Source organism: Sinocyclocheilus grahami, unplaced genomic scaffold, assembly GCF_001515645.1.
Source record: "Sinocyclocheilus grahami isolate Dianchi unplaced genomic scaffold, SAMN03320097.WGS_v1.1 scaffold29.1, whole genome shotgun sequence".
Classification (NCBI taxonomy): domain Eukaryota; kingdom Metazoa; phylum Chordata; class Actinopteri; order Cypriniformes; family Cyprinidae; genus Sinocyclocheilus; species Sinocyclocheilus grahami.
In genome coordinates this window covers 1,032,922-1,056,102 of record NW_015505208.1, presented here as the reverse complement: position 1 = coordinate 1,056,102, position 23,181 = coordinate 1,032,922, and the positions used below count along the sequence as shown (strand labels likewise).

At 35.5% G+C, this 23,181-nt stretch overlaps 2 protein-coding genes across 2 annotated transcripts; one reads left to right on the top strand and one right to left on the bottom strand.

The window, feature by feature from the left end:
• Positions 1-3,399: 3,399 nt before the first annotated feature.
• Positions 3,400-18,057, bottom strand: LOC107571512 (limb region 1 homolog-like protein). Its single transcript, XM_016257833.1, has 8 exons — positions 17,721-18,057; positions 9,550-9,634; positions 7,919-8,055; positions 7,696-7,819; positions 7,455-7,523; positions 7,226-7,294; positions 6,041-6,211; positions 3,400-4,898 (listed from the first exon to the last, which is right to left on the bottom strand). The coding sequence occupies exons 1-8, from the start codon at positions 17,781-17,783 to the stop codon at positions 4,813-4,815; spliced, it is 804 nt and encodes a 267-aa protein (XP_016113319.1). The 5' UTR covers positions 17,784-18,057; the 3' UTR covers positions 3,400-4,812.
• Positions 18,058-18,993: 936 nt separating this feature from the next.
• On the top strand, positions 18,994-21,271 carry LOC107571715 (dnaJ homolog subfamily C member 22-like). The gene is made up of 4 exons (XM_016258051.1): positions 18,994-19,173; positions 19,635-20,201; positions 20,609-20,901; positions 21,023-21,271. The coding sequence occupies exons 2-4, from the start codon at positions 19,661-19,663 to the stop codon at positions 21,203-21,205; spliced, it is 1,017 nt and encodes a 338-aa protein (XP_016113537.1). The 5' UTR covers positions 18,994-19,173; positions 19,635-19,660; the 3' UTR covers positions 21,206-21,271.
• The last annotated feature ends 1,910 nt before the right edge of the window (positions 21,272-23,181 follow it).

Sequence of the window (23,181 nt, the reverse complement as noted above, 5' to 3'; positions counted from 1 at the left end):
ACCAGATTTAGAAACATGTTTTTACAGCAGTGAATAACTAACTTGACCAGGAAAACAAAAGATAACACAGGACAACATTCATGTCTAGCGTTTATGACTAATTGATATATTATACAAAACACTCATAGAACAATTCATTCAGCCTTTTAAAGTATTTATTCGAAAAAATTTGAAAGTCACTTTCACTTTGTCTAGAAATATAACAGTAGGAGCAAGTGACAAAGTGACTGTTTTCACAAGTATGTTCACTCAAATGATTCGTTCAAAACACTGATGCATTCAAGGAGTATTGAAGTGACTTGGAACCATACTAGCATACTATTTTAACATATCGTTAAATGCCATAAATATTATGCTAGTAGTAGCATTTCTGAATTTAGTAAATGTCTTTCAACGATTAATTGAATCATTCACTTAAATTATTCATTCAAAACACTGTCGCCTGGAATGAGCCCTGGGCCCTGTGCACTGAATTTGCTATGGGGCCCCCTCAAAATCACCTTCAGTGGGGGGAATCCTCTGGGCCCTATGCACTCTGTCACCCTTTTCCCCCCACTAGCGACGCCCCAGAACAAAACACCTTTAGTGTCTGCGTGTTGTTTGGATATGCGCTTCAATGTGTTGTGGCAAGCAAAACAGACAAAGTGACTATCCAAAGTGTCAAAATGTAGATTATTCAATATTAGTGAATAGTGACGTCTAAACGAAGCTTTCTCACAACTGTATATTAAAAAAGGTTCATTACTCAAAGCTTGTTGACATGGTTAACATAGTGGTAAACGATATGAATGGCACCCACCAAACATCCCAGATAGCATACACTTCCGGGCCTCATCATGGGCCAACTATGGCACATATGGCTCAGTTCTGGTAATGGCAGAGGTCATATGGGCCAGATCTGGCCAACACACATAAAGCTGGTTTTAGTGTCAGTTCTGGCTTGTTGTGTGTGGGCCAGATCTGGCCTATGTGTGACACACCGGCTTTAGGGTGAGTTTTGGCTTGTTGTGTGTGGGCTAGAATTGATATAGAATGGATATAGAATAGACATATATATATATATATATATATATATATATATATATATCAAATAAAGATGTCCTGTGATATTAGTAAAGCTTCTTTATTAACTTATTTCATAGCATATGCTCTGTCTCTTTATAGCTGTGGTTCTGCAACCAAATCTTTAATATATTTTAATTTTAAAGAAATAAAAGTCATTGTCGAAGTTGTTGGAGGAGTGCACTAACACGATTTAAGCCTAAATTAAAAAAAATTGCCTAAATAAAATCGGAGAGTTTTAAGGGGTTTTTTTCTCTCTATAAAACAAATTATATATATATATATTTTTTTTTTATTTGCTGTGGTCATTTTCTGACAAAATCACCTCTGTGTGAGAAAGGCTGTCGAGTGTGTGAAGGGAGGGTGTCATGAGTGTGCAAGGTGGGTGTGGATGTGCTGTCGCAGGCGGGCAGCGCGGCTCATTATCAGTTGATTAGCAAGTCTTTTCCGGCCGCGAGTTTTCTATTTTCCAGAAGGAATAATATCTTCTAATGCACTCTGGCTACACTTCAAACAACCGCCAGGAAAGCTAATCTGCCTATTTTCCTCTTCATTCTTGTGTTTTGACAATAACGATAGCCTATCGCAACCTGTGAAAGACTGCCTTTCTTCCTCTTGTCTGATATGATTGATTCGGACCAGTCACATGCCCTCTGCTGACCAACACGAGTGACATGCGTCCACCCAATATTGTTCAACTAAACCAGGGGTAGGCAAGTTCGGTCCTAGAGAGCCGCAGTCCTGCAGAGTTCAGCTCCAACCCTGAAAACAAAACTCACCTGCCTATAGCCTTAGTAATCCTGAAGACATTGATTAGCTTGTTCAGGTGTGTTTGATTAGGGTTGGAGCTGAACTCTAGGACCGAACTTGCCTACCCCTGAACTAAACGTTTCTGAGGTAAACTGAAACTGAGAGGACAAGTCCTACATTGCCATCATATAAGTACATCAGTTTGTTAGTTTGAGTTCACATGATCAATGTCACAAATTTTGATTAGTGACTTAGAAATAATGTAGTATCTTAAACATTGCATATACATTTCCTTCGTAGTGACATGTCTCTAAGAAAACATCTTTATATTTTTATTTTCTTTAATTTACAGATTTAAAATGACATGTGGAGTCCCATGTATTCAGTGGTCTCATATTCCGGTCAAAGTCAATGAACAATTTGCAAGACTAAATTGCTAATATTTGTTTGATTAGAAAATTGGTTTAATAAATGCTAAATATTTTATGTATCACAAATCTTAACTTTTGCTTGTCATAACGTCTGCTTAAACTCGCTGCCTAAAATGGTCTGTTTCAGTAAAAGCTCTGTTTTAGAAGAGGAAATTCAACGGTAAACAAATCCCACTTTTTAGCTCAATCAGAACATCCAACAAAGAGCACAAGAAACAGAGAGAAAACAAAAAACAAGACAGACAAGTCATAATCAGAGGCCGGGATTTCTTTTTCTGCTTTAAGAGAAAAGAAAAAAGTAAAAGGAAATGAACACTCGACGAGGAAAATGGATGGACGATATGGATGGACGGCATCCGTGAGGGGAAAGCACAGGATGGGTCAGCTGTGGCGTCTCTACCGGCCTGCTGACAGACCCAGGGCAAAATAAAGACCCTGATTAAAGCCAGGCGGAGGGACAGCTGGGGGAAGATGTATGGACAGACAAGCACACTAACATAAGAGCTAAACATAACCACCACGGCGCCATTAAAGCAGTGGTCAGGTGCTTAGATGGCAAGATATGTATGCTGACCTCTACAGAGAGGTCTTTAGCAGATCCAGAAACAAAAATGGGGTTAAAATGACTCACAAATGACACATTGCTTGGAAAAACCGGTGTAAACACATTTATTGTTCTTTTCTCTGCATTTCGAAGGGAATGAAAAGAAATGGTTTGTCACAGTTGCTAACCTTGCCTTAAAGGATGCAGCTTAACATTTAAACAAACAATTAAAATGCCAGGAGTTTCTTTTTAAAAATGAGCAATGCTCACTGTATTTTCTTTGTTTCCTGAAAGAATTCTCTAATGATGAAGTAAAAAAGACATCCATATATGATCCAGTAATGCAGGACAGTCTGTCATCATGAATCCAGTTTTTCTGAGCTGTAAAAAAGCATTTTATGAGAATAGAAAAAACACTCAAAGGAATGAAAATGGTCATTATTTAACCTATGCTCACTTTGGTACAAACCTGTATGAACACAAAAGATATTTTGAAAAATATCTGTTGTCAGTGAGGTCCAATGCTGTTTTAAAATGTCTTCAACATTCTTCAAAATGTTCCCAAATGTACACAATATCTTACTTTGTGTTCCACAAAAGAAACAAAGTCATGCAGGTTTGGAACAACATGAAGGAGAGTAAATTGTGACAATTTTAATTTTTTTTGGCTAACTATCCCTTTTAAGCAATGATTCACATTCAACTTAGAATAGATACATTACTGTAAAAGATACTCAAAGAAAAAGAAAATCTGTTTTATGCAAGTATCATGTTATTAAAATATGGCTGAGGAAGAATCTGAAGGATAGAGATGTTGCAATGATGGATTTGTGGCACACTGTCCTCTACTGGCCACTACTCGAAGGACATTTGTTTAAAAAATTATGCTGATACGGAAGCAAATTCACAAATAACTGAATCATACAAAAGAATAAACAACAGTTTGCTCAGCAAATGTGTACACCATAATACTGCACCATATAAAACGAGTGATTATCGAATCAAAAAGTCCACATTTATAAAATCACAGCAACTTGGTGTCCGTGAAACAAGAAATGTTCATGTGCGTTGATTGTCCCTCTATATAGCTCAACCCAAAACATAAGAACTAACAAAACTTTGAACTTATTGCCCAATCTAGGTGTTCTTAATTGGGCCAAACACCTTCTTTTGGTCATCAGCACAAGTTTCTGGAAGGAGGTCAAGTTAGATTGTGTCGACGTTTCATAATACAATATTGCACATTAAAGATTCACATATTAAATATAACAAGGGAACAAAATCCCCAAACATTCACAGCTGTCTTGGCCTAAAGATTGAAATCAGTCAGCCATTTTTTTTAAACATACATTTTAAAACCTAAACTCTACAAAAAGTGTATTTTACAAACTAGAACCCCATTTGTTTTCTCAGTGAACATCATCTTCAAGATCACGGTCACTTGTTATCCTTTCATCCCTTTTCTCAAGGATCTTCACTTCATTCAGAAGCAGACAAACCCCGTCAGACTGGACTTCCAATGCCAGTGCAATAAGGACCAACAGAACTGAATTCACTGGATGACACTAAAAATAGTGATATACAAGGGGAAAGCGTGGGGGCCCACCAGGACAACTCAACACTCTCATTCCACCACCAGGAAAAGGAAACGTGGTCATGGCTGTGATGTCATCCTCTGAAATAGCTCTCCTGTCTGGACGCATGTCAAAGTCCTCTGTAGCCATTGTTTCATATGGCATTTGTTCAAGGCGTCCAGTGATTTGACATCCCTTTATTAAATGCAGTACTAATCGTAAATATTACTACGCATAAAACTGCAGTTGCAGAATCCCACTTAGAAGGTCCCATCGGTCAACGTATATGGTTCAGGCACACTTTGTAAACATCTTTGGTGACTATTGTTTACCTAAAATGCACACAAAATAGCTCTGGTCCAATAGAGAAGCCATAGACTGGGATCCAGAACCTTCTCCAGAAGGTAAAAGGCTTCAGTAGCCAATGATAGATCAAAAAGCTGATTGCTCTTCAATGAATCTTTGAGAGCCCATTGGCTAGGAGTAGTTTGAGGGGGATAGTTGATCGAGACACAGTCAGAGGCAGTCTGTGGAGACCTGGAGAAAGCAAAAAGGAGAGTAAACAACATGATCTAACAACCAGAAAAGGTCATTTTGGCATGCGATGTTTGGGTTGAAAGCAAACCAATCAATCAAAGAACAAAAGCCAGTTGGGGGAGTAAAGAAAAAAAGATGCTATCTGAAGATGGTCTATGCGCGCAAGTGTGAGTGTGTGTGTTCACATTCAGCAGTTTTGTTTGTATTGGGCGGAGGGTGATGGGCGTGTGTCTTCCAGAAGGAGTTTGACGCCCTGAGGTCCCCAAGGAACCCTTCTCCCCTTCTGTCCCCACTCACTTTCCTGAGAGAATTGTGCTTTTTCTATCTGAGGAAAGAGACCTACCCATAGAGAAACATGGCCTGTGCGGGGAACACCTCACCCAAAGACTAACTACAAACACTGGCAAATGGCAGTGTAGCACACCCCTTGTCCTTTCAAGATACAATGTGTACATGCACAAATCTTTCTCCTCACACGCTTTCCTTGAGATAAACATTAGAATTAACGAAAGGAATGTTCTGGGTTCAATACAAGTTAAAGGGGTATAGACAGCATTTGTGGTGTAACGGCAAAATTAAAAGGCTTTAAAAATATTTCAACATTTTAAATATTACATGTATTGTATTGTATTTAAAGAAAGTTATTTTTTAAGAAATATATTTATATTTAAATTAGTGCTGTCAAACGATTAATAATATATATTTGTTTACATAATTTATGTATGTGTACTGTGTATATTTATTATGTAAATTATAAATAAGTTTATAAATAAATAAAATGCACACACATGCATGTATATATTTCAGAAAAGTTTTTATATATTAAATATAATTTATTTATAATAAATTATATGAATATAAATAGACGTAAATATTTTCAAAATATATATACTGTATGCGTGTGTGTATTTAAATATACATAATAAATATATACAGAACACACACATATTATGCAAACAAAAACCTTTATTTTGGATGCGATTAATCGTTTGACAGCACTAATTTAAATACATAAAAAATACACATATACATATATTTACACTCATATACATACACATACACGTATACATATATAAATGCATGAGAAATGCAATACATGGATCATCCTTCTCAAATAAATAAATAAATAAATAGCAACTAACCAAAGGCACGGATGAGTTCTCTTTGCAAGGCCCATGTGACTGTGTTGATGAGGCAGGCGGATGTGAGTCCAGCAAAAAGCATATTGTACAGGAAAACAATGTGGAAACTGCCAAGCCAGTTATACCGTCCAAAGTCTCCAAGCAGATCAAACCTTGTGATTCCTACATGTAATTACATGGAAAAAGAGGAATATAAAGAGCTTATAGTTAAATATTTTCCTAATTGTAATGCACAATGGAAACATATTGCTGAAATGTTGCTACTTAGTGCCCTCTTTTGGATAGACAAAACAGCATTACAAAACTGAACTGATGATTCATAAGACTGTGGCCCTGAAGGTATGGGATCAAATTCCTGCCAAAAGTATTGCAGTCACGGATAAAAAAAAAAAAAAAAAAACAAGAGTGAAACCAAAATTTTAAAACGGAAGTAAAAATATATTGCACAAAAGCTAAAAATTAAAGTTTTCAGAAAAGCAAACAACGGTCATGGATCGAAAAATAATATGCGCAAATCAAAAATATGAGCAAAAAATGTCTGCAAGCACAAAAAAAAGTGAGAAATATAACCAAAAACATGATTTTGTGTGCAAGTCGAATAATTTTGCATGAATACTTCAGCTTTGTGCAATATGATTTTCAATGTGTTTAGAGTTTTGATTCATGCTCATTTTTTTTTAAATGCGTTATTAAATTTTGGATGTACTTTTTTATTATTTTTTTATCCTTGACCATTGTTTGCTATTCTGAAAACTTTGCTTTCATTTTTACATTTTGTGCAATACATTTATACTTGAGTTTTTAAATTTTAAAAAAAAAAAAAAGACTATACTTCATACTTCTAACTCCTCAAATATTTACAATATCCTTCAAAACATTCGGGGTCAGTAAGATGTTTTAAATAAATACTTTTAATATTAATACTTCAGCAAAGATACATTAAAAGCGACAGTAAAGCAAGTAAAGACATGTATAATGTTAAAAAAAAATTATATTTCAATAGAATCCGTTCTTTCTGTTCTTTTTAACTTTCTATTCATCAAAGTATCCTGAAAAAAAAAAAATTACAGTCACAGGAATAAATTATTTTAAAACATTCAAATAGAGAAGTTATTTTTACTGTTTTTACTATATTAACCAAATAAAATGCAGCCTTTATGAGAATAAGTGAGGGATCTTGTCCACCTACCCGAGGTTTGACTAATAAGCTCCCAGTGACGCTAAACATACGTGAAAGCCCAAAGGGTGTGCACACTGTTACAAGACAAAAAAAATGATGCAACAAATCTATATTTACAGAAAGTCAAATGCAATAAAATATCAAACTAAACATCAACAATAAATGACTTAAAACAAACAAAAAAATGTAACCCCCCAACAAATAAATAATATATATATACACTCAAACATTTACACAAAAGCAGCAGAACTCCAAAGAGTGAGATTCCAGAATAAAGATGGGGCAGGTAATATTCCCACAGGTCTGAAAAGCACAAGAGAAAAAGCAGACTGTTACTAAAACAATTTGTTTATCTTGCACTTATTCAATTAAGAGGAAATTTGGGAGTCGAGCTGGCATTATAAATGGTCCTCTATTTAACTGAACACAATCAAAGAGACTGAACAAGTGCTACTCTAATGCTTCACAGCCTCACCATAAAGACTCTCACGAGCAGTGTTGTGATGGATGAGGGCCGATGCCACCCAAACAATGCCCAGCACCAGCAGACTGAGCAGCAGCAACATTACAGCAGTCTCATACACTCGTGCCATAATGCCCTTTCAGAGGAGAAAACACATATCAAAGGACATCAGACACAGAACTGAGTTCAAATGTTCTGTATTTGCATTTACTGACACAACTAATTACATTTTTACCTTTTTGGACCCAGCAAATCCTTCGGATTCAGTAAAGAAATACGCAAATGGCATGAGGAAGACCAATGAAAGGTTTGAGAATAAGAAGACTAGGTTCCACAAGCCTGAAACGGAGACAGAGTGAAAATGAAAAGTGACTAAATGATTTTGTACTCTTACCATATTAAAAAGCAAAAACCACAACCTGCATAATACACAAATGCACATTTGTGGTTACACTACTGTTCAAAAGTTGGGGTCAGTAAGACTTTTTATACTTTTATTCTGCAAGGATCAATTAAATTGATCAAAATGGACAGTGAAGATTTAAAAGGTAACGATTTCTATTTCAAATAAATGCTGTTTCGTGAAAGTTTGTGAAATGTATCAGTTTCCACCAAAATATTAATCAGCACAGTTTTCAACATCTGTAATAACAAGAAATGTTTCTTAAGCACTGAACCAGCATATTAGATTTCTGACGGACCATGTGACATGAAAACGGAAGTAATGGCTGCTGAATTTCAGCTCTGCCATCAGAAGAATATTAAGATTTATTTTTGATAAAATTTTGCAAGCATAAATGACTTAAAAACAAGCAAACATGCCCATTGTGACATTTCCTGGGAGTGCTCCAAACCTAATTCAAAACAGGTTTTTTGCACAGATTCTTCAAAACAGCCAATATGCAACTGTAGAAACAGCTTCAGCAGCCCTCCACGATCGGTGCACATTTAGACTATAAAACGGACTTTGATATTTAGATGCCTCAAAAAGACAAAAATATCTTAAGTGATTCTGTTTGCTTCTTAAATTTGAAAATGTGTGATAATGGCAATGGCTTGGCTTGACGTTCAGTACACAATGTTCTTTAAGTGTGTCTAACAGGATGTTCTTACATCCCTCTGCACTATTTTTTAATTTGTGATTATGTAAGCATGGACGTATTTGAATGTTGTGATGACACAGGAGCAGCTGTGCTCATGGGGACCCAGGTTCAAGTCTGAACTGATGTCCCAGAGCTTTCCTATCAGCTCTCCACTGACCTATATAATTAAAAAGGCAAAAAAGAGAAAAGAGCATTCTGTCCTGCTTTACTTAGCTGTTTTGGACAAGAATGCATCCTGCGTGGACAGTCCCTAACAATCCTTCAACAGTCTAAAGCGTGATGCGTTTTGCAGAAGTCAGACACTAGAAAAAACATCCCTCAGATTTTCCACTGAAAGTAGGTATAGCAGAACCGGGAAAGAGCAGAGAGTTCAATTATGGGGTGTACAGCAAAACATGAGGTAGTGTTCTCTTATGAAACCTCAGGCAGTGCTCGGGCAGGGGGCCTATGTTTATCTCACGGGAACATTCCTCATCCCCACTGCTGACCTCCCTCGATGTTACATAACTGCTATCAACAGCAATCAGAAGCTTTGACTCTGCTATTCTGGAGATGATTTCAGATATTCAACCAACAACACTGAATAATTCATTATCTGAGCATGACTGGGTACCAAACAAAGCATTTTTTGGAAAGTGCAGGAGCATGACCATGTCAGGTTGTGCTGACCAACAAATGGAGAGCAGCTGTAGGTGTGCTTTGAAGGACTGGACTGCATGAAGCCAAACAACTGCAGAGGGTCCGGGGGTCACGATGAACTTACCAGTGACAAACTCAGCATTCTTCTTGAAGTGAGTGAGAATGAAGTGAGACAAGATGTACAGGCAAATGAAAAGCAGCACGCAAATCTAAAACAGGAAATAGAAGAACATAAGTGCAATTTGAAAAATGACATTTACATTACATTTACAGACAACATGAAGTAATAAAGTACAGGCTTGTTATTCAAGAAGAAGAATAAAAATAAAAAAAAAGATTAAGCCGATTTTAATATGCCAAACCATATCAATTTTGGATTTTCTTCTTGTATATAAATATTGTAAGATTTCATTCTCTCATAAAGCTTTGGTATGACTTCAAAAGACACTAAATACAGTGCATGGATCCATTTTAGAAAGTCCTTCTAGGAACATTAAGATCCATACACTTAGTCTCCAGACAATTTCATTGCATGTAAGAGAGCAGTGCGAACATTCTTCAAAACGTTTCATTTCATGTTACATGAAGGAATAATCTCAACCTTTCTGGGAAGATTGGGTGGAAATGGAACTTTGCAGAAAATCAGAGATGACATACATTTTCACAGACATCTGCAGTATGAGTTCCGCAGTTAATATGAGCAACACAACCGTCAACAGGCAGCAACAAGACGTGCTATGCAAACACGCTGCTTAGATGTGTTGCCAATTTAAGTTATCAAGACCCTGTAACAGAGCAGAGTTCATGAAACACACTCCAACACAGCCCCATTATCACTGATACACACTGCTGTGCACAGTCCAGATTGCCTTTACAGCTCTGTGACATAACAGCTCCTAATCAAGGACATTAGGTTCTTAATGATAACACACAGACTGGTGAAGGGGTGGGATGGGACGGGACCGGTCAAAGATATTATAGAAATACATTTCATATTCTTTATAAAAGATAATGGAAAATGCATTTAGTGTCCCAGAATATAAAAACCAGTCATTTGTGTGGCAATAGCAAGTGAATCAGCAAGTGTGCATTAGGGCTGTGCGATTAATCGAAATCGCGATTTGAGACGTTGCGATTTCCTAATCGCAAAGCCTGCGATATGGACGCGATATTACTTTGTTCCAGAGCATATGCATGACAGCCAGCCTTGAGTGGCAGTCTTACTAACCAATAGAGTGAGCGCACCTCCGTTCTCCCCAATCAGCACTGCTCTAGCCAACTGAGTAAACACCCACCATTAAAAAAAACAACAACAACGCGGGCGAGAGACAGAGTGGGATTATGGCATCTACTGAGTCAGATCGATAGTTAGGCAAATTAAAACAAAAAAAACGTATGCAAGGTAAGCTTCGAAATGACAGACAACGAACAAAAAAGGTAATTTGCAAGAGCTGCGTCACAGCGCATATCAAAAGCTCCCGTATCGGTTCTGTTTTCAGTACTGGAGAATAAAAGATACATTCTTAGATGTTTTTGTTAGTACGTGAACGATATCTTGCACATTTTATCTCCCCAACAGATTAATTTGAATAGATGAAACATTCAGCACATTTTCCACTTGCTCTTAAAATCCCAAATACTTCAAATGAATAAATCAGCCTATGTATGTAATACTTTAATAATTGACTTAAATACAGTTCTTTATTTAGAAAAAAATGAATATTTTCTGTGAAATTCAGTAATTAAGTAAATTCTGTAAAAGTAGTTATACCATTATAATCTTGCCTGCTGAAAAAAAAAACAATAGAACCCCTCCCAAAACACAGTAACAAATTTAATGTATTTCAGGTTATAATGGGAATTTGTTTGGTTTTAATGTAAACTATAAGAATTTCTGTGATGGTTTCTATTGTTTTTTCCAGCAGGGCAATGATTACCCATACTGTGCTGCACATTATTGGCAATATTGAGCTGAAGCTTGACTTTGCAAATTTAAAATCGCAAATCAAATTGCAATCGCAATATCTGTCAAAAAAAAAATTTAAACAAAATTCGCAATTTGATATTTTCCCCCAAATCGCACAGCCCTCGTGTGCATCAGTAAGTACAGTGTCATTTTTTAATGCCAGCTGTCCCTTTTCTTAGAAATCTGAATTCCAAATGAATGAACACCCACAATACAGACTTGAGAATGAAGGTAACAGCACCAGATGGTGGATGAAGATTACAGCTCAAATGCAAATGAGGAGTTAAACCAGTTACAACTGGGATTAGATATTAATAGATTAAACACAGTAAAGATTTACAGGCAATTTAGACATTTACAGCACATTTATAGATTTATCACAATAACTTAACAGTTGGTCATATTTAAAATGTTAATCAGAAAGAATCAGAAAGAGCTTTATTGCCAAGTATGTTTGCACATACAAGGAATTTGTTATAGTGTCACAAGCTTCCAGTACACAGAGACAACAACAACCCATTTCATTTTTATTATCTGTGAATAAAATACACATGCATAAATATAAACCACAAAAAAAAGAATAAATTGTATGTACAGGTGTGGTATAGATGGAATAGGAATAGAATAAAATAAAGTTGTAGGGATGTACTAGGGTTTAGGGTGATAAATAAGTATAAGCGTCCGAATAAACGAAATCCGGTAGAAGATTGTGTGCTGTGTTCTGCCGAATGTTCAGCAGCTCATCCCTGGTAAAACTGATCGTGTTTGAGAAACAAAAAACAGGAAAAACGAACAAAAACAGTACAAACACTGGAGAGCCAAACACTGAGGCCGCCATCTGCGGCGCCATCGCATTATACTGCTAAACATGAATTCATTATTGTTATCATTACTTTAATAATAATAATAAATTGTAATTGTAAATTGTTGTCGAAGCACCCTAAAATGTAAAAAAAACCCCACATTAAATTAGGGCTGCAAAACGATTACTCCCGATTAATCGCATTCAAAATAAAAGTTTGTGTTTACATACTATGTGTGTGTGTGTGTGTGTGTGTACTGTGTATATTTATTATGTATATATAAATACACACATATACATGTATATATTAAGGAAAAATGTTAGATTTATATATAAAATATTTATATATATATTATATACAAGAATAAATATACATAAATATTTTTTAAATATATACATAATAAATAAACACAGTACACACGTATAGCATGTAAACGTAAACTTTTATTTTGAATGCGATTAATCATTTTGCAGCCCTAAATTAAATTAAAAACAATTAAATTCCTAAATCATAACAGCCATAAAGAATTGTAGTGCAACATCCCAACATTTGACCAGAAGAGAATAAATACATTAGCTGATGCAAGAGTAAAAAAGCAACAAAACAAACAAAAAAAAAGCATGTGCAAAAGAGTTGTGAAAAATGGCTGAAGACATATAATAGACTTGGTTTCACAATTACCTTGATTGTCAATGTCTCATTTTACTTTAATATAAACCTACAAAGCCACAATCTCTAAAATCAGATGAACACATTTCCTATAACATGCTGGCATCAGACTGCTATTCTTCTTTTGGTGCTATTTTAACATGGAGAAAAGGCAATGCATGACTCTTCTCATCCAGAGAAAACGTTATTAACCAAAAATTATTTTGTATCTATGTATTCAGATACAAGATCTGCATTTGGAAACAATACTTCTGAGAAAGGAAACAAAAGACTTGATGATTATGTATTTAATACACCTTATAGGTGTGCTGTATATTGAGTGAACTGAAGAAAAAAAAATTCTGAAGCACCATATGTCCAATAAAAGAGGAAGAAAGGCAGCAAGAGGAAAAGAGATTAGCGAGGGGACGGGACAGGAAACTGTGATTTTGTCTTCAAAGTGCAAACAGCAGTGAAAACAATAGATCTGTGGGATACTATCACTGAAGCGCTGAAAGGTGTTCACACATTTGTTTGCTCAGCGTTTGAATAGTTTGCTTTCATTCGACTAAAACAGAATATACTAAACCAACAAGTTAAAACAGCCAAGCTCAAATATAGCATGTGAAAACTGAAACAAAAGATTGCGTAACAAAACAGTTGGATATAACATGAAAATACATGTCCGGTCTTATTGTATTGCCAGTCAAAGAAATTTTGAAAAATACCTCATCGTTTTTTGTCTATACAATGAAAGTCAATGGGGTCCAAAACAACACTGGACTCAACTGACTCTCATTGAAAGCATCTTCTGTTGTGTTCCACTGAAATTCCACATTAGAAAGAAACTGGTGTGGAACGACACTCTGTGACCACAGAAATGTCACTATTTGTGCAGTATCCCTTTAAATCATTTCAAACAACCAAAAGGGTGGACAGAGACAATATTTACCAGTTTCTGTAGGTCAATAAACAGAAGATAAGAAACTAAATCTTCTATTTCACTAATCTAATTGGGCAATGGTGGGCATGTTTTCAAACCTCTTCATCAATATGAGTCAATGTTATTGTGACTGGCCATATAATGCAAGTGTAATTTTATTATGAACAGGAAACCAGGTCATCCATAGTGTATTTGCTGACCAATTTGGCAGAACTGGTTAAACAGCTGAGCTCAAACATTTGGAATCTTAAGGCTTATTTAAAGGTGACGACATATGAAAATCTGACTTTTCCAGGTTTTAAGTGCTATAATCAGGACCCCGGTGTATCTACCAACCAAGGAAACATGAAAAAGATTAACCCAGTAACTGTTTTGGTAAGCCTTTTTCTACAAGCGTCTGAGAAAACTAGCACGTCTGATTTCGCTCCCTTGGTGACGTGGCAAAGGGATTTCATTATAATATTACCGCCCCTTCATCTGTAAGTTTACACCCACTGGCACCTTCATTTGATTTAGCAAGCGACAACGGTGTACCAGTCCTAATGCCATGGCGAACGTTTGAGCAAAACACGCTAACTGTTCTGTCTTTGGCTACACAGACGAGCACAGAACACTATTTACAGTCCCAGCCTCAAAGGAGACAACAGAGCAGTTGATTTATTTACTGTTTATTGCTGCTGCCACACAGATCTAAACTAAACATGCAATTTATTTCCCAGCTGTTTATCTTCACAGACATAACCGACTGTTTTTTGTAACTCATGTGTTATTAATGTAAATGTGTGTGTGAATGAGAACTTAGTTTAGTACTCGCATGCTGTGACAGCCGCTTTCTGTCTGTGTGCTTCGGATGTGTGCGCTCAGAAAACCATGTATCTGAAGTTTAAACTCATGGTTTAAAACGCATGATTTCAGTGCAATAAACATCATAATCAGAACCAAAACAGATGTTTTTAGCAGGTAGGAGCTGTAATGGCGCAGCTCTATTCTGGAAAATGGGGCGGGGAGCTGCAGCTCATTTGCATTTAAAGAGACAGGCCCGAAAAACAGCATGTTTCTGCTTCCACTCAAAATAGGCATTTTCAAAATAATATTATAAATGATCTGTGGAGTATTTTGAGCTGAAACGTCACAGACACATTCTGGGGACACCAGAGACTTATATTACATATTGTAAAAAGGGGCATAATGTGTCTCCTTTAACTGCTCTGGGTAATTCTCTCTGCACAATGAGACTTGGAACAAAGTCCAAGTTATTTACTCAAGTGAAACAGGCTATTTAGCAAAACAGTCAGCTATAGAGTGAACGTAAATTGACAATGAGAAAACAACACTTGAGGTGTCCTGGGATAGACTAGCAAATGGACAGACGTATGACAAAAACACTAATAACGTGATTTGATCAGAGGTACTACAGGTGCATCTCAATAAATTAGAATGTCGTGGAAAAGTTCATTTATTTCAGTAATTCAACTCAAATTGTGAAACTCGTGTATTAAATAAATTCAGTGCACACAGACTGAAGTAGTTTAAGTCTTTGGTTCAACTTTTCCACAACATTCTAATTTATTGAGATGCACCTGTAAACCCATTACTAGAAAGTTTTAGAATAGAACTTTGGGAAATATTAAATACAAAAAAATTCAAGTTGGTTTTCAGGAGCAACAAATAATAATGTCCAGTCATAAAGAAGATACCTCCTTAGTAAACACTATTAAACATCTGTGGGTGTGAGTACAAAACCCTCTATTGTTGAAGGCCAAGTAACATGTTCAGATATGCACCTAATAAAGTGTGTTACATGCACTGCATTCCTTGCACATCTACAGAGTGGGAACCGTGCCAAACCTGCTACTCCCTCTAACAGACTGTCCCTCCTGAAGTTCAACCAAGAACAAAACTGACATTGTCATAAATTTTGTGTTTGGTTTACAAGTGGAAATTCAATAGTTCTGAGTTCCACCCAAGGATCTGTTTACAAAAAAAGGTTTTATCTGACATTAAAACATTCGTGTACATTCTCGGTTTAATTCAGCTGTTTATTTAAACAGAATTGATTTAGGTGGCAACGACTTATGGTAACAATTTTATCAACTGTTTGATGTTAGTGCAAATATCTTGAAATATCAAAAGATAAATAAATAAATAATTGCCATCACAGGAATAAATTACATTTCAAATCATTATAGTTATGTTAAATTATAAATATAAACGGTTATTTTAAATAGTTATCATATATGACAGTTTCATTTGCTGTATTTTCAATCAAATAAATTGGTGAGCATAAGAAACTTTTAAAAAAATCTTACCAACCCCAAACTTTTTTTTGTACGGTAGTGTATGTGTGTGTGTGTATATATATATATATATATATATATATATCACTTTAAAGTCTGAATCAAAATACACAGATTTATTTAAATCAGTGGCTCTCAAACGGTTTTACTTAAAAAGCCAGGGCTTTCATTGGGCATCAAATGCCAACACAAGACCAAAACTGTTTTTCATGCAATAGTAATAAAAAAAAAAAAGTGGGGAAAAAAAGGCATTTTATTTGTAATACAATGAACTATAAAGCATAGAAAATTAACCAATATAAACAATGACAGCTTCGTAAATATATAAATAACAGCATAAGTGATTAATCATCAGCAGTAAAGAATCACCAAGCCTAATATTTTGTTATTAGTATTAGTCATATCACTGAATGACGGAGCCAGTCTGACTGTACGCACATTGTATGCATTGTGCGCATCTTTGTACGTCAACAACAAAAGATATGTAAAGCATTTTCTCCACCCTTTTTAAAAGCCGATTTGGCAATTTGTTACAATAACTACAAAAAAATTACATGGTTATTTGCATTTTATTATTTGCAATTTTACCTTTAACACTGTTTTTCCCTGTAGTCTGTGATCACAGTCCGGTGACATGTTTTTAGGTCACAGCCCACCAGTTGAAAACCACTGATTTAAATTATAAATCCCAGATGAGAAGCATCAGCGACAGGGATCAATATAACCATGACAGCATGAGCTCTGTGGTGCCCACGGCCTGGGGCAGGACAATGGGTCGGATTTACATTATCTAGTGTAACCCATCTGTGCATTTCACTAAGAGAGGCATTTCTCATTTTCTAGGAGGATTACAGCTTTGCATCACGCAGACAAAAACAGAACAGAAGAATGTATAAATAAGAGAGTATGCACTTAAAATGTCTGAAAATAAGAGTTTTTGTTTGTGTTGAAAAACCAATGTCTACGACTGCTTTACACATATTAAGACTAGAATTCTTAAGTGATGTATTAGATTGTCATGTAATCTATAGTTTTAGGGGGTCCTTTTTTTAGCTAGTGAATTGCATAACCTACCAGATTAGTGGTTTAAAAATAAGCACCAAATGTATTGCTCTAAAATATTGAGTGAGATACATTGTGAAGGAGTAAAGGTTAACTCCAATTGTTTCGCTGTAAGGTTCTTGAGGTCTGAAGTTCAGTTATAGACAGTTGTAATTTATTAGGTGTTGAAAGACATCTCACACATGAGGATGCCAAAAGCTCATCTGTTTTCCAAAATGAGCTCTGGATCACAAAAAGCTGAGCGGTCTCTTCCTTTGCCATTCAATTTTACAATGAGCAGCTGTGCATCACTATGTAGGCCTAATAGTTCTTAAAGTACAATATAAAGTAAATGGATGCCTCAGGGTCTCTTTTGTGTAGACAAGAACAGTGCAAGAACAACACAAACACTCGCAGTGAAATCATGATTTTATGAGAACAAAGTCCTCGTGTACATTCACACAATCATCAAATCAATCAATTGTTACTGAATTCCATTAGAACAAACACAAGGGCGCATTCAGATTGTAGCACCGCAAGCGGTAGCCTAATTCATAATACTATGTAAACAAGAGAAGCAAAGAGAGGAGAACTCACAATGGTTTCTCGGACTCGGTCGTGGAATAGTTGCTCTCTAACCGTCACGTCTTCTGTTTCCATGCTTTGAAACCATGTCTTGGCGTGTTCTCTGTTATAAGTTGTAAAACATTTCAGTCTCCGAGACGATAATAGCCTACGTGGAAACTTGTCTCAGTTAAAGCGAACACACGCTTTCCACCTCCAAACGCATCGCGTTTGCTCTAGCTGAAGTTATTAAATCAACGAATTACTCCTGTTTTACTTCAGTGAGGTGGATAGTTGCTTCTCAAATTATTATTCACCTGCTAACAAGGAAATTATAAACACTACGAAAGTCTCCCAGCCAGCGTGCTCACAGATGCTCTTCAAATAAATCGTTCAGACGCTCTCAAACTGCATCTACTGGAGGGGCTGGACTGTGGGAGGAGGAAGGGGCGGGGTTAAGACTAATGAAATTTGCAGGCCCAAATAAATGATAATATCAAAGTATTTGAAATACTTTGTCATAATAATGGTATATTTCTCATTCAATTAAAAAACAAAACAAAACACTACACTGACAATAAAAAAATAGGCCTAGTTCAAAATCGAGGAGCCCAAAATCTAGTTTTTTTATTATTGATATTATCTTAGTATTTTATTTTAAATTTTGTATGTATTTTATATACTTATGCACTTTAGACTCCGACAAACTAAAACTGAGTGAAACATAATTTTATTCTTTGATATTGTTCTTAGAGCTGTGCTATCAATACTCTTTGCTCTTTTCACAAGCAACTGTGTGAATTTCTTTAAAACAAATAATAAATTGTTATGAATAACTATATTGTAATTAATAATTATATAACAAATTCAAAAATGCTTTATCTATAAAAAATCATTCTAAAATGCTAATTTGGTGCTCAAGCTCAAGTTTGGTGCTTAATATTTTTGTGAAAAGCATGATACATTTTTTTCAGGATTATTTGAAGGATAGAAACTTCTAAATAACAGAATTTTTTGAAACAGAAATCTTTATTGTCTTCTTTATTTGATCAATTTAATGCACCCTTGCTAAATAAAAGTCAATGATTAAAAAAACAAACGTTTAAACATTAATAGATTAACAGAAATGTGTTTAAGGTTGCTGTCTAAGGATACAGCATGTTTATCCAGTAAAAACATTTTTAAGAAATCCAGTGCATTTTAGTAAATGTCTAATGTTCCATGTCTGAAAAGTGTTGACAGATATTGTAAATCAAAGTTTACTCTTTACAACCGTGTCATCATTAAACCAAAGTCCATACTGAAGCAAACACGGAAGTCCATAGGTTATTACTTTCTGAAAGTGAATGATTTAAATTTTAAGTTAACCTCAAAGCGATAATGCTGTGATCTATTGCATGCATTCTTATATTTTTAATCCTGACTATGTTATAGGAGTCTTCTAAAACAATTTGGTGAATGAAGCTTGATCTCTCAGTTCCCGCAGGTAAGAGAACAGTGAGCTGTATGATTTTATAACTTGAAAGCCATGGGTGATTTGAGAGAGTGAAAAGAGAGATTATCAAAATCATAAAACCCAAAAATGGCAATTCTGTCATTGTTTACTCACCCTCATGTCAAATCCAAACCTGTATGACTTTATATCGTCTGTGGAACACCAAAGGAGAAAATACTTACCAAAATGTGCTTTTCTTGTTCATACAGTAAATGCAGACCAATGCTATCAAGCTCAAAAGAGAAAAAAGCACCATAGTCAATATGTCTTACATGCTATATTCCAAGTCTTACATGATGAGAAGCAGATGAAATGTTCCTTTTTGGGTGAACTATTCTTTTAGAAACTGTATGAGATTCACACGACATGCTTGTCCATAAACTTTATTATTAAGCAGTTTCATAATTATGTTATAGGCTAAACTTGAAAATGATTGACTTTTTTTTTTCAAGCTCCAGTGTGCAGCTAGAATGACCTCATGGCTAAAAAGATCATGATCACATACGCCTTGTGGGCAATGGGTGGCCCACTTGGCCTTCATCACATTTACCTGGGCAGAGACAGCCATGCTCTTCTTTGGATACTAACCTTCGGCGGTTTTGGCCTTGGCTGGGCAAGGGAGTTCTTCCGTATCCCATCGTACGTGAACGAAGCCAACCGTGCAGCAGACAGAGCCCCTGTTAGACGTCCACAAGCCACTCCACCACCACCAGTAGGCCTGATTCGGTTTGCCGGTCAGATTTGTGTTGGTATTTACTTCGGCTCTGTGGCTTTAATAAGCCTCAGTTCTCTTAGCTTTTTCTACTTCCTAGTACTCCCACTGAGCGTAGCTACAGGTATTCATCTGGTGTCCTCTGTGGGCCAGCAGACCTCTGACCTTCAAAAGACCCTCATTACGTGCATCATCACGTCATCCATCTTCTACGGCAGCAATCTTTCTCCTCTGCCCATCAGCATTGCTGGCAGTGTTACCTCTGTGCAGCACATCACATTCAAACCTCTGAGGCCAGAGCCACTTGGTGAGATGCACTATACATATGACATTTAATGCATGTCAACCTAGTACAATATCTTCTTTTGTGTTCAACATAAGAAATAAACGTATACAGGTTTAGAACGACATGAGGGTGAGTAAATGATGACACAATTTTCATTTTTGTGTGAACTATTCCTTTAACATTCACATAACCAAGAAAAAAAAAGTGTTTTTAAAACATTGAAAAAAACTGGACCTAATGTGAACATTAACAACTTTCTAAGAACATATTTTTGATACTTTGATACTCTACACAGCTAAGAGTTTGAATGTTTTCATAACATTTGGAATTCTTAGGACATATTTTTGTTAGCTAGGTAAAGTCTGACGTTTGGGTTACATCATGTGCAAGACTATTTAATTAACCCAATTTGTGTTAATCTTCCCAAGGGCCTCGTCTGTATCGTCTGAGTTTAGGTGTGCTGGCTTTCTCTGCTCCGCTGGGATACTGTGCTTTCCACAACACCACTGCCACATTATACTACATATCGGACTGTATAGCGGCCCTGCTTGATTTCTTCTGGTTTATTCCATGGCTCAAAGGACTCTTGGAGTATTTTCTGCTGTTGCCATACCGTCTGCTATGTGTCCTGACAGGAGGGGGTTTCTACGAAGAAAGCTGGAGGAAGGTGCTAGAAATAATTCTTAATGAGTACAGTAAAAAAGAAATGGAGGCATTGAAGGTGAGCACAGTAGGCTATAGTTTTGAGTTGTCAGCTGGGTATATAACATTTGTTATTTTCACTTTGCAGTGTGTTTACATATAATAACATATTTGTCATCATATTATTTTCTTAAAATCAGATACTATCATTGTCAGAAGAAGCTTCTCAGGAGGAGGTCACTAGCAGCTATAGGGAACTGGCTAAATTGTGGCATCCAGATCACAACCCCAAGCGGCAAGCAGAGGCACAAAAGATGTTCATTCAGATACAGGAGGCATATGAAATACTTCTCAACAGATATAAGACAAAAAGAAGACAATGATCTTCTGAGGAAGAGGTCACATATGGTTTAAAAGACACAAGAGTTAATTTTCACATACTCGAGAACAACAGGATTTTTTTCTTGATAAATTGAATCTCAGGTAATAAACGTGAATCTTTTTAAACAAAAGAGTTTCTCATTTGTTCAGAGAAGTTCTCCCCGAGGAGGACAACTTAAGGTTCCCTGCCATCTTGTGGCAACATTAAGTATTAAAAGAGTTTATGCTCTAACACAGCGGTCTTCCACAGGGAGATGGCGACCTCAAGGGGTTCTGCAGTGGTACTGCAGGGGGGGGGGGGCAATTATTGTTTGCTATTTTTTGTAGAAAAAATAATTAAATAAATAAACAGATACCCTAATTTTAAATATTAATTACAAAAATAAAATATTAAATGCTATTGTCATTCACGAATTAAAATAAATGTAATAAAATTAATGTATATGACTGAATATAAAAGAATATGAGTAAATAGTAAATATATGTTCTTAGTATATACTGTATATATATATATATGTCTAAATTAGTATGACTCTGTACATCAGAACAGAGTATTATATGGTACTATATGCATGTCACTATAGGACAGGCCTACATAACAGCCACACCTACAATAATAAAAAGAAGAAGACAAAGAATATGTACACTAATGAAATTATAGAGATTAGAATATCATGAATGTATCAATTTTGTCTAATTATATGTTCAACAAAACCACCTGTTACCCTACACGGGTAAATAATTAAGTGTTGCTTTAATTAAAGAATTTAGTATTTATGATAAATCTTTTTAACACATTTGCTTTTTGAATGTACTTTTTTTTATATACACAATAATATAATTATTAATGGTTTTAGAATTTAGAATAGGCCTGTCATTACTGTGTGATTTGTTCTAATAATACGTTCAAAGAAATTCCCACAAACAGACAAATATTACCTGTTTTGACACAGGGAAGTGCTTAAGGGTTGCTTAAATGAAAAAGTAGCCAATCTTAGGAAACATTTGTTTTTTGAATGTCACTTGTACTGGCACTGTCATCGAAATAACAACAACAAGAATATGCACATGAATATAATTATGAATTTAGAATACGGTGTCATTTATTCTAATTTTACATTCAAATTAATTCAAGAGCTTAAATGAAAAAAGTACATTTATGATCAATCTTAATAAACACATCTGAATGCTATTTTTTGAATGCTACTTTTATTGACAGTGTCATCGAAATATTAACAACAATATGCACATTAATATAATTGTGACCCTGGACCACAAAACCAGTCATAAGTCTCATGGGTATATATTTGTAGCAATAGCCAACAATACACTGTATGGGTCAAAATGATCGATTTTTCTTTTATGCCAAAAATCATTAGGATATTAATTAAAGATCATGTTCCATGAAGATATTTTGTAAATTTCATACCGTAAATATATAAAAACTTATTTTTTGGTTAGTAATATGCATTGCTAAGAACTTCATTCGGCCAACTTTAAAGGTGATTTTCTCAATGTTTAGATTTTTTTGCACCCTCAGATTCCAGATTTTCAAATAGTTTATCTCGGCCAAATGTTGTCATATCAAATATTGTCAAACAAACCATACATCAATAGAAAGCTTATTTATTCAGCTTTCAGATGGTGTATAAATCTCAATTTTTTTTAAAAACTGACTGACTGGTTTTGTGGTCCAGGGTCACAACTGTAAATGGTTTTAGAATTTAGAATATCATTACTGTGTGGTTTGTTCTAATTATACGTTCAAAGAAATTCCTACAAATTCTATCTGTTTGACACAGGGAAGTGCTTAAGGGTTGCTTAAATGAAGTAGCCTATTATTTAAGATAAATCTTAAGAAACATTTGTTTTTGAATGTCTCTTGTCATCGAACTAACAACAACAATACGCTCATGAATATAATTATTAATGGTTTAAGAATTTAGAATATACTGTCATTTGTTCTAATTATACAGTA